The sequence below is a fragment of the Amphibalanus amphitrite genome, unplaced genomic scaffold (assembly GCF_019059575.1).
Source record: "Amphibalanus amphitrite isolate SeventyFive unplaced genomic scaffold, NRLGWU_Aamphi_draft 000315F_arrow, whole genome shotgun sequence".
NCBI classification, from domain to species: Eukaryota; Metazoa; Arthropoda; class Thecostraca; order Balanomorpha; family Balanidae; genus Amphibalanus; species Amphibalanus amphitrite.
The window spans coordinates 552304-564364 of NW_024881810.1; the positions used below are offsets into that span (position 1 = coordinate 552304).

At 50.6% G+C, this 12061-nt stretch overlaps 1 protein-coding gene across 9 annotated transcripts in view; it reads left to right on the plus strand.

Annotated features, from left to right (window-relative positions):
- Positions 1 to 12061, plus strand: part of LOC122388267 (pleckstrin homology domain-containing family G member 5-like) — a 227965-nt gene that overhangs the window by 210595 nt on the left and 5309 nt on the right. For all 9 annotated transcript variants that reach the window (XM_043379187.1, XM_043379189.1, XM_043379186.1 and 6 more), the window contains 6 exons: positions 1155 to 1304; positions 5692 to 5802; positions 6923 to 7069; positions 8746 to 8967; positions 10755 to 10945; positions 11295 to 11471. In XM_043379187.1, the coding sequence (XP_043235122.1) occupies positions 1155 to 1304; positions 5692 to 5802; positions 6923 to 7069; positions 8746 to 8967; positions 10755 to 10945; positions 11295 to 11471 (998 nt within the window). The remainder of the gene's footprint in view (positions 1 to 1154; positions 1305 to 5691; positions 5803 to 6922; positions 7070 to 8745; positions 8968 to 10754; positions 10946 to 11294; positions 11472 to 12061) is intronic.

A 12061-nucleotide genomic window follows, 5' to 3' on the forward strand; every position in this document is an offset into this window, starting at 1 on the left:
GTGTATGGGACTCCAAAACAGGTAGACTTTGTAGATAAAAGGTTGGAGTTTGAGACAGCGTAAAATTTCGTTCGAGACACTGATCGACACTGAGTGTCGATCGTAGTTGGGATAGACATGGGCAGATCGGGAACACCTAACGACTAACACTCTCGCGATCAGGATCAGCTTTGTTGCGGCAACGCCCCTGGGAGGAAAGTTTGCCAGCAAACAGGTTTCGCTTTGCCAAGCCGTGCGGCTTGCGTCCCATCTTTTCCCGCAAGTTTGCGGCCGGCGGCGCCGCTCGGCCAGAAACAAAAACGTGCGGCCGCCTCTGCGTGACTTAGTCCCTTGATTGGACTATCCGTTACCACGGCAACCGGTAGCGGAGACGCGCGCCCAGGCGTCTCCCGGATCCGGCGTGTGCTACTGCGACTCTTTGTCCCCCGACGGCAGAGGAAGCAGCCGCCTTAGGTCGCGCGCAGAGTACCGCCTCGGATGGAAATGAGAGCGCCGCTGTGCGTTGGGGTCGAGCGGGGGTGTGCTTTGAGGACAGACAGCAGAATTAATGCGAGCAGCGAGTAATCTCGAGTGTAACAGCGAGTAATCTCGAGTGTTTCTGTAAGCGGGATCGGTAGATGGATAGATGTATTGGGACCCTGTGTTGACGGCTGAGCTGGCTGCGCTTAGTTTGTCATGCTTTCATCATCCGAACGGACGCAAACAATGACAATTTATGGCAGCTCGATCGACAGACGAACGGAGGCTTTCTGTGAGCGTATTCACTCGGCTGTCAAAATATTTCTGAGCCTCGCCACACAAACATTTTCGCGAAAATGACTCTTTTACGCGGTATTTCTCCTGGGCGTGTTTATATTCGATTGTGGCTGAAATACTGATGGAAATAATCGAATCTGCATAAGAATGAAAGACTGCCCCAGATTCCAAACAGCTTTGTCACGGCTCAGAGTACGCAAGGTGCAGACGCCAAAAACATAAAAAAATGAAAACAATAAACGCGGCTCACCGACTAACGGAGCAGTTTCCAGACCTCGACCACCGCCTCCTCACTGACCTCTCTTGTGCTCCAATAGCCACCTGTCCTATCACCCTCGCCATTTCAGTAATTTGTCTCATGACCCGCAATCTGACCTGCCCTCCCGCTGTCTCCGCAGTGGTGTGAGACGCAGAAGGACTGTAACCGGCTGAGGCTGGTGGACATCCTGGCCAAGCCCTGGCAGCGCCTCACCAAGTACTCTCTGCTGCTGAAGGCGATCCTGAAGAAGACAGAGCCGCAGGAGGAGCAGGCCATTCTGAGGCAGATGGTGAGTATCGATTGGGGTTTGGGAGAACTTGGCTGGGACTGGTGGTGAATTGTTGTTGACGACTTCGGCTGGTGGCAAGCTTGGCTGATGGCGAGTTTAGCTGGTGTCGAGTTAGGCTTATGGTGACTTGGGTTGGTGGCCAGATTAGTTATGGTGACGCTCGGGTCGACTTTTAGTTTGGTCTAGGATACGGTGACGAAATGTTCTAGGTTTGTCAGTATCTTATATGCTGAAAAGTGTAAGGTGATAACTGATCTACTAAAAATCTACTAACTGATCTACTAAAAACTGTCCTTTGCTGGGTTCTGGACATCATCCAACCATTTCGGATCTAAAGCACTGCCTGCTATTGCGTCCTCGGGCTATAATGTCATTGCGAATCGCTGCACAGCTGCGCGAAATATATCAATTCTAATGCTGTTACTGATTGATATGAATTTTCCTCGACGTGATGAGTCGCTTCCATAACGACACTCTGGTGGGTCTCGACCTGCTGCTGCATCTTAGAATTATAAATGGTGTCTAATTATAGGTTCTAGCCGGGTTATCTGTCCTAAGTATGCATGGGTATCAGAAAAATAAAAATGCGATTTCGAAAGGAAATTCGCGTAACGTTTTATAATGATGCTACCCACAAGTTGAATTCAATTGTACTGTAGAAAACATAACATATTAAGAGAATTATAAAACATTTTAATGTAATAATAAGCACTACTGCAGATATCACGATGAGAATCAAACATCCCGCAGGACACAATGCTCCCTTGTTCCTCTGTTAGCGAGTCGGTGGTGCGCCGACCGTTTGGATTACTCGGCCCGGCCTCTTATCCGGCGCCGCCGGCCGAGACGGTCTGTGTTGTTCCAGTATGTAATCTGGCCGGCGGCGCTGTGTACAGTCCGTCTGAGCGAGCGCGGTTTCCGGTCCCTCTCTGGGCGGGGGCGGCGGCGGCCGGTGATCACACTCGCGCGGCGTCCCTGACGTGCCAGTGAGCGCCGCCGCCGTTTACGGTCTCGGCCAAACACAGCGTCGTGCCACAAACATTGACAGCGGCGGCGATCAAAGCGGCCGACTCGCCTCCCCCCCCCCCGCCCCGCCGTCGGGGAGGGTGTCGGAAATGACCTGAGGTCATTAGGAACGGCGGCTGGTGGAGTAATGGAGGGTCGGGGAGTGACCCAAAGGTCAGCAGAGCGTGCTGGCGAGGGTCAGCGTGGGTTGAGACAAATCGAGTCGTGACCAAAATGGTCGAGAAAAGAAGGAAATGTATGTCACAATTTATGTTCTCTTTGCTGCGCATCGTGCTTTTGGAGACTATTCAAATTAATGGCAGCTCGATGTTTTGCATTTTTAGAAGCCCCTTGCGTTCTAATTTTGCATTAGCGGAACCTTGCGTTTCACTCACTGGTAATATATGGGATCCATCGACGTGCCATTGCAAAAACTACCGCACCATGGCAAGCTAGCTCGAATCTGATTTCTCCAACCAATCGAGCATTAATTTAGTTTGGAGCCTCGCCAAATTTATCAGCGTGCCAGCTCGGAATCTATTTTAAGGATCTCTCCTTTCGTTTCTTCTGATCCGTGGAGCTAATCCCAGCAGTGCAATCGGGTTCCTTTGGCTTCATCCGTTTCTCGAAGTGCACATAACCGTTTTTCGTCAAGCTCAGAAATCAAAATTATTGTTGAAATCCTTAACTGCACCTTGTTCAATTGTTCAAAAGTTTATAAGAAGTCAAATGGCGCTCACCTTAAGTATTGAATGTTTTTGTTTGCCAGTACCGCTGTGCCGTATAGTTATTCCCAGTCCTATTCAGCTTCCGTAAATACTTCCGCTATTACTTTCTCACTGCTTTCAAAAGGTATTTGATTCCGTGCCAATACACTTGCTGGGCCTGCTCACACCTGTGTAATTATGACTTATGCGCCTTTACACCACAGCACGACCATTGATTGACATGTCTCGCTGCGCCTGACGTAGACGTCTGGTCTCTGGTCCTGTGGAGTAGTCGGTCTATGGAGTACTGTAGTCCGTAGTCACCTGTATGGTGGTCTATAGTCACCTAGAGTCGTCCGTGGTCGACTGAAGCCGTTTGGAGTCGCTTTGGGCTGATTATGGCAAACTGCAGTCGCCTTCAGATTGCCTTGAGTCGTCTGTAGTCGTCTATAGTCGTCTATAGTCGTCTGTTGTCATCTGAAGCCGTCTAGAGTCGTCTGAAGGCGTCTGGAGCATTGCGTGCGCGTCTGTCCTCGCGTCCGTCCCCTGTGATCCCGCGTGTGTGATCGGTTGAGGACGCGCTCCGACGCTCGCTCGGGCGGCTGCGACAGCTGCGAGCTGCGCGACGCTCGCCTGACGTCGCCGGGCTTGTTTGTCCCCGGCTGGCCCGCGCCTGATTACACCGTGCCCTCCCTCCCCTCCCTGGCCCTGCCCCGCCCCGCCGCTGGAGTTAGCAGGCCTGACGGCCGGCCGCTCCTGCCACCGAGCTGAACAGCGCCCGATTAATGGTCCGGTGCTAAACTCGCCCGATAGATCAGTCGATTACACGGCGGTCCGTGATCGTCAGCTGACGGCCCGGGGAAAATGATAACAAGTTGTGTCGGGGCATTTAGCGAGGCGTACGGGGCATGAGTTTTTAATTGAGAGAAGTGTAGTCGCCGACTCGTGAGGGGCGGTTGTAATGTTGTATGTATTCAAAGGCGGATGGTACGGTCATTTTTGTCGCTACGAGATATGTCTTGACTTTCCATTAATCGTTGCTAGTTTCACCTGAGTAAGTGAAATCATTCAGTACCTGATGCTTTTTAGTTTTGGGTATTGCTGACTATTCTGATGAGTGATGTTTGACCTTCATTTAATTATTACATTTGTGAAATTACATTATGAACTATATAGTAGCCGGTATCTTGCGTAGATGGCGCAGTTTCTGTGTCCATGATCCCTCATGTTGGCTCAGACGTGAGAGACCTGTCCCATCACATTCGTTCTGTTTGGAAGCTCTTTGGACAGGTATTGAATCAACCCGCGAGCCAAGTTTGGCCACAGTTTGCTGGGTGTCTATCGCCGGTGCCACACCAAAGGTTAATGGGACACCATTACTATCAGGATGTTTGACATGACAGTGACGCCATTGTGACGTCACACAACGGATCCAAAAGCGGGCATCGAGAGACTTTGTGACCGATCGACCTCTAGACTCATCAGCTCAGAGCTTTGATTTCTGAGTCTTTCACTAAATTGTCAACTTTTTAGGTGTAAAATCGTTCCCCGCTGGGGATCGATTGCCTTATTTTTTTAGCTGTCTCAGACATTCCCTGCATTGCCGGAAAACGTCTGCTGCAGCATTCGTTTGAAACGAGCCGTGGTTCTTGTTAGTAATTCCACGTCGCTATTCATCTATAATAACTTCCGCGTCTGTCATGCTGCCGCTCTGAAATCAAGATAAAAACTAATACCGGAAGCTCGGCTGTAGGTATTTTACACGCCGTGGCGTGTCATTCCCAGTTGATGTCTTTCTACCCGTCAGTATGCTTTGCCTGCCCACGCCAGCTAGGACGTCCCCGTGTGTCAGAACCGTCAGAACCAAGGCAGTATATACCGTCAGAACCAACACACAACCAGCACGCAGCGGCTGTCAATGAGCCGGAGCACTCGTGCCGTCTATCCGGGAGATCCCCTGGGTCGTTACCCGTGCTTGTCAGCGGACACGGCGCCGCTAAGCCGCTGTTTATTAGGCTCCCATCAGCGGCGAGCGATGGCGAATCCGCGGCAGAGCGGTAGGTTGCCGCCGACTACCCCCGGTTTTCGGAAAGGAAGTGGGGCGCTAATGGTGTGCGGTGATGACTTTGGCGAATCGGGGGCAGGTTGTGTACCGAGAGGAGGCGGTGGAGCGGTGAGCTGTGGTCGCTTTATCCCCGTTAGCTGAGGCGATAACCTCGAGCCGATTAGTGGGGGTACAGCGCGCTATCAATAGTTTCCGGTACGATGTTTTATTTTTAGTTTACCGGTTGTTGTTTGGACGTGAGTTGGCTGGCTGCTGTCTTATCGGAGTAGGTACGGTAAAATAACATTTTCAGCTTCTGTTCCTCCATGAGCATGGGTGAACAGTGACTAATACCAAGCAGCATATAGCATCAAAATAGCATTGTACTTCTCGACTTCCGTTTATTACTTTCCATAATAATTTATTGCATATCAGTAAATATAAATAATGTTGTTGGTCAAACAAGACCTTATCAAAATAGTACAATAATATACTAAGCAATTTTGTCTTATGTGCCACATGTGTTATGTTTAGCAATTTCGTACATACCTTCCCTCCCCTCGCATACATACACTTCCGCTCCCCTGCACCCCAGGATTGACTGTCACGTCCCCTTTCCCGTGTGTTTCAGATCGAGGATGTGGACGTGTTCGTGGGCAGCGTCGACGGATCTCTGCGCAGTCGGCACGAGCAGGAGCGGCTCAGCGCCATCATAGGTCGCATCGACAGCTACGACTGCGTGGTAAGAGATGGCTCCACGACGCCTTCAACTGTGTGGGGCGTTAAAGGAGATCGTTAGCCGCTTGGAGGAGCAGGACATTTTTATTATTGCAGAAACAGGGGAACGCTGAAAATGGTAATCTGGAATCAAAAAGATAATCTGGAATCAATCAAGATGTCCTGATTTTCCAGGCTCACTGTCTGTGATTAAATCTGTTGGGACTTTTGATGCGGGGTACGAGACTCAATTCTCGTACCTCTACAAGTACAAGTGACCCAGAATTGAGGCGCTGTTTCTGGCACCATGAGAAATGGTCGCGTCTGAAACTCACCAGTCTGGGGAAGAACGGTGACGATAAGTCTTCTCAATGACTGTGACAACAATAACCGGCGACTTCGGGCGCTCACAGAGAAATTCCTGTGCGTCATTTGCTTCGCTGAGAACTGGCTGAGTCCGCGGCGTTATAGCCTGCCGCCACTGTCGGCTTGTCAGACGAAATTGCGGAACACTTCTCGGAACGTCCACGGTCGAAATAGTTGCAGCGACGACTTTAAATTATTGTGTTGGTGCACATGCTCGGGAATACTTCCATCTATCTTGTTTGGCAATTCAATTGCGAGGAGTGGGTTCCCAAATCGATTGGTCAAATTGGTCTATAATTTCTCATCATTGCTAGAAATCCCAATCAGCGAATGTTGATGACGCATGAAATTTGTTTTCTAGCAGATCGCCTGTTACTGAACGGTTTTCTTGATTATTTTTACCCCGGCTTTCGGGTTTTGCTTTTCCATCAGCGAAACTTTCAGCAGTACTATTGTCTGCTCAGAGTAAGGTTTAAACTATTCTTAACAGATGACGGAACTTGGAAAATCCGGGAGGCATCTGGTAAAGCTTTGGTGCGTTTCACTCGTTTCTAATGTCTCAAGCATGGTTCAGTGCAGTCAGTGCAAACATATCTCGTCTTTGCACTGACCTGGTCTGACCTGCTCTGGCTACCCTCATTGACCTGGCCTGACCTGCTCTGGCTACCCACATTGACCTGGTCTGACCTGCTCTGGCTACCCGAATAGACCTGATCTGACCTGACCTGCTCTGACCGCACCTGACCACACCTGACCTAATTTAACCTGTCCCTTCCCAGGACACCAAGGACGATGAACTGGAGAAGGCGATGAAGCCCCACCTCTCGCTGGACCTGACGTGTCCGATGCCGGGCTGCAGCGACGTCCACCGGCGCTACCTGCTGCTGGAGGGCGAACTCAAACTGAGGGATCACGTCTCTTCCAAGGTAGGTCCGCTTTCGAGTTATCTGTGCTCTCAGCTGCGAGACGTTTTCGTGAGATACATGCAAAGAAAATAGAAAGGTGAGGCACACAAATACAGGGTCTATAACAATTTGAGTTGATTGGAAGTGTTCTGTTGCGATATTTTTCGGAGATCATTTAGAAAAATATGAGAAGTTTATGTTGAAAATGTATAACTGTTTCATTTTAACGTTGAAGATAATAGGAACTCACATATGCCTCATTTACACACATCGTTTTCAAACGAGGTTTCTAGGTTTCTTGTGAGACATTTTCTCTTATTCTGAGCCAGCTCTAGTTTCCCTAATCACGTGTAAAATTGTCCCATCGACCGGCTCAGGGCCGGGGGAGGGGAGGGTGGCCAGCCAGCCATCTCCCCGCCGCGGCCCCGATCGTGTTATTCCAGCCGAGCGGACCGAACGTCCCGGGCCTGCTCTCACACTTCGGCGACCCTCCTCCACCCGCTCTCCCTTCTCTCTCCTATTGTTATTTGCGCCTCTCTTTCTCTCTCTCTCCCTCTCTCTCTCTCTCTCCCTCTCTCTCTCTCTCTCTCTCTCTCTCTCTCTCGTTCTCGTTCTACCTCCCTCCCTCTCTCTCTCTTTCTCTTTCTCTCTCTTTCTCTCCCCCCTCCATCTCTCTCTTTCTTCTCCCGCCTCTCGCTTGTTCTCCTCTGCCTCCTCTCTTTGTCTCTACCTCGCCTTTCTTATCTTCTCTCTCATCTCTCCTGAGCTGATTATCTCTCTCCCTGCCCTGCTTCCGTCTTTTCCTCTGTTGTCTCGATGAGGGAAGGTACAGACGATTTCTAAAGGCCCGATCCGCCCCTTATGGATGACTGCCGCTCGCTTTGGTAACGAGCAATTACACTGATCAATAGCGATGCAATGCCCATGTGTAACCTATTTGGGAATAGCTGTCAATAAGCTTCAAGTGTCATCAGTATCGCCGTGCTTTCTAAGATGAATGTGATCGCTAAGAGCAATTAAAAGCATACTGTGCGTTATATTCGTTTTCTGAAACGTTTCTTGGTTTTTCTTATTCCACCAACATTCAAGTCCATCCTTTATATATCTGAATTATCAGTGATAACCGCATTTCCTAGACTCACTATATGCCTGGCTATATGATGCGTTTTACAACGCCTGGATACCACACTGCACCGCATTACCCGACTACTTTGGCCCGTTGCCACTAGATGACAGTAGTGGTCAGCGCCTGAAATGTATGCTGTGCCGCATCGCACGGCTCAATATCCCGGACACAGCGTACGCGGTTGATAACGAAGGGTTTGCTTTCAATTTCATTTACTGATTGCAAAATTTATGTTATGGATTTTGTTTGGATTGTACCACACCTGCGTCTTATGCTTGGATCAACGATCATATTAACAATTTCTAAACCGATGGAATCATTTGGTGCTAAAAAAGCAACAATGCAAACGTTCCCTTTATCTTGTATTGATTTTTCGATCCACCTGACAAGAAAGCTGTTTAAATACTTGACTGCCGTGGAACCACTCGGGCTCTTACGATACAATCTGTAACAGAATCGCTTATTTAGCAACTCCGCTGTTTGCTTTCAATAAAGAGAGCCTCTTCACGGGATGTTATATCATCGTTTCTTGTTTTCGCCTGCCACCTACGGTCTCTCCACCCCGCTCCAGGTGGACGTCCGCTGCTTCCTCTTCACCGACATGTTGTTGGTGTGCAAGCCGCTGACCAAGAAGGGGGACAAGGTGCGGGTGATCCGACAGCCGTACGTGATCGACCGGCTGGTGGTTCAGGAGGGCACCAAGGACGCCGCCCTGCTCTGCGTCTACCTGAACGAGTACCAGCTGGCCACGGCGGCCTTCACCCTCTATTGCTCCGACAGCCGGCACTGCAAGGTGAGGGGAGCGAGTGTGTGTGTGGGAGTTACTGCGGAGTGAAGGAGTGCGTGCTGCTGGGGAGATGGTAGTGTGAGGGGCAAACTTGTCACCTCGGTTTTGAGGGAATGGGAATGAGTCTTATTGGGAACATTGGAAGTTTGGTAGTGGAGGAACGCACATTAAGATGGGAATTAAGTTTATATTTAATATAAGAGTGATAAGTCTAAGTTTGCAGCCATTCTGCTGACCATTTAAATTATTTATTAATGTTTTTTCCGTAGCAATATAACGCTTCTAAACAATGAGCAATACGAATCACTCATTTATGCATTGATATGCATCGAACCATTCTTTACACATCGGCTGATGAATTGTACGTCATAAGTATAGCTTCGCCTCCACTTCTCTCTTGGTGAATGCCTCGGCCGGTCAGCGTTACACCGCTTGGCCGTCGAGCGTTTCGCCAACTGACAGAAATACCCAGTGCTCGACTCGATCGGTCCTCACAGCGGGCTCAGTGGAGAATGGCAATAAACCGGCCGCCGTCAGCAGTCAGCAGTTCACAGAGCTGGTCACTGATTGGTGTGCTGTGCCGGGTACTGAGAAGGGGGAGAGGGGGAGGGAGAGGGAGAGAGGGGGCGGTAATGGATGATATCTTTACTGGGAGGAGACAGCGGAGTGGGATGTGCTTCATGAATAGACCTGTTGAGAAATGAGGGAAAGAGAGAGAGGGGGAGGGAGGGAGGGGGAGAAGTTGCGGTTAAGTATGCATTCTGCGTGAGATATGGAGTTATCAAACGCTGGAATAATTAATGCGTCTTTGTCAGCGAGCTGGTGAGATAACAAAGCGGCCAGCTTACAAAGTAGTTAAGTAGTTATTACCGTTTTAGGTTTGTGGTTGTGCTTGTGCTATTATTGTAAATTATCCATGTCTAGGAAAACAACATCTTGCATCTTTTTAGTTATCATTTTCTCCGTACCGCTCCAAAACACGCTGGTCAGGTTTGCGGCGGCCGCCCGCCGCGTCTCAGCTCGTTAAATCGTCCCTCCGCCGGCACCGTGTGTTCCCGGGTCACCCTCCGCGGCCTCCCTGCGCCCATAAACCGTCTCTATGGCCGCTGCGGCGTCTCATAGTGTGCTGCGGCCGCACCGGACCCCGGGTTCCGCGTGGCGCGAGACGTGTTTTCATTCATCGACCGCCGCCGCCGACCGCGCGCCGCGGTTTTATGAAGTTCTTGATGTGGGCGCCTGAAGGGTAGTTGCTCGGCGCAATATTGCATGGGCGCGGTCTCCAAATTAAACGACCCCGCCTCGGTCGGCCCAGCAGCCGCCAAGGTTAAGGGATGCAACTTCCTGGCCCGGAGAGTATGCCTGGGGCTTCGCATTCACTGTTGGTGAGATGGCCTGGCGCTGGATAAATCTCCCTCGCTAAGCTCTTTGATGGAGTTGATAGCCGGGGACTACTAGTGTGTGTCGCTGTATTAGGAAAACACATTACACGACCAAATTCATTATACACAGCCTGCTTCAGGGCGGCAATTAATCTTGCCGGGCGTAGGTAAACAGTAGTCATTTGCCTGGGCGCTTTTGCTGTAAATGCTGCTTACACGAGGCTCATTTTCTGGGCTCACGTGTGTTTTTACATTGCACTCGGGTGCCTTGGGGGCTGGCGCAGTTGAACAACAGACGAGGAAATATTGGTGATGTTTCTATGCTACTTTATTTACTATATTAGTATAAACTCTGCACACAGGCTCAGGCACCTCCCCGTTCTAAAATTACCTATTTGTCTGTCTTATCCCCAGAACTGGGTCGACTCAGTGAAGAAGGCCCAGGAGAAGTACCGCGAGGCGCGCCTGGCCACCATCAACCAGGAGTACGTGTTCTATGACGACGATGACGAGCTGGAGCCGCCGACCACGGCGCTGATGACGTCACGCAGCCCGCGCGGCAGCAGCCGCACCAGCCGCGTGCCCAGTCTCATCCATTCGCACAGGTCGGTCTGACGGCTCGGCACGATCGCCGCGGTCGGGGGGGGGGGGGGTACTGAGCGGCCGCAGCGGCTGCCGGTGAAGTGTTTCATCTTCATGCCTCACCTTCTGCAGGGATTTGAAAACTGCTGTTTGAACTTTTACCCGGGGGGTAGGGGACTATGTAGGATTAGTTATTTTACATTTGCGAGTGATTATGTTTGGGAAAGATAATTTATCAGTGTGTTTAACATGCAGCAGACCTAAAGGAAGGCATAACAAAACATATTTCCGCTTTCACGTTTGTCAACCCCTCCTCCTCCCTTCTCATTCTCCCTGCCCCGTTTCTTACTGTCCTCTTGTTTCTCTCTGCAGCAGCTCGATGGACAACAGCGACCCGAGCGGAGTGTCCACCCTGCAGACGAGTCCGGCGCGCGCGGCGGCTCTTGCGGCCGCCGGGGCCGACGAGCGACTGAACCTGCCGGAGAGGTCGGCGTCGGAGGACCACCCGCCGGCCCGCCTGCGTGGCTCGCTCAGTCCCAGGACGGAGAGGTGAGACTGGGGAGGGAGCGACTGACTGGGCAGAGACTGATCTGCAGTGACTGAATGAGCGGCGGATGAAGCACGCGAGACTGAGGAGCGTCTGAGCAAGGATGGCTGCTCTATAAGGTCTCTGCTCTGCTGAGCGTGCTTTCTTATCTCGAAAAGTTCATATTTTCTCAAATTGTGGCTGTATTTAAAGAAATTGTTCCCGACCTAATCCTTTCGTGGAAGAGCGATGAGCGTTAAAGTGAAGAGTGGGAAGATTATTAATGATTCTATTTAATCCACTGGTTCGAAAATCGCCGAATCATGTAAAACATTTGAGCGCTTTCATTCATTTCCCAGTTTTTTTTTTCTCCAACGCGCTGCGTAGCGAGTGAATTTTCCAGTATTGTGGAACCCTTAGCTGGGACTGTGAGCGATGCGCCGCTGGATTTCCAACGCGGAGACAACTATGAGCCCTGCCTGATCTTACACAGACCTAGTGACACCCGAGTCCACCTGGCGATTAATGGTGTGACGCGCGGCGAATCCGGTGTTATGAGGCTGCCAGGGGCTGGAACGGCTGTTTTGCGGGATTAATAGAGGGACTAGGCTGG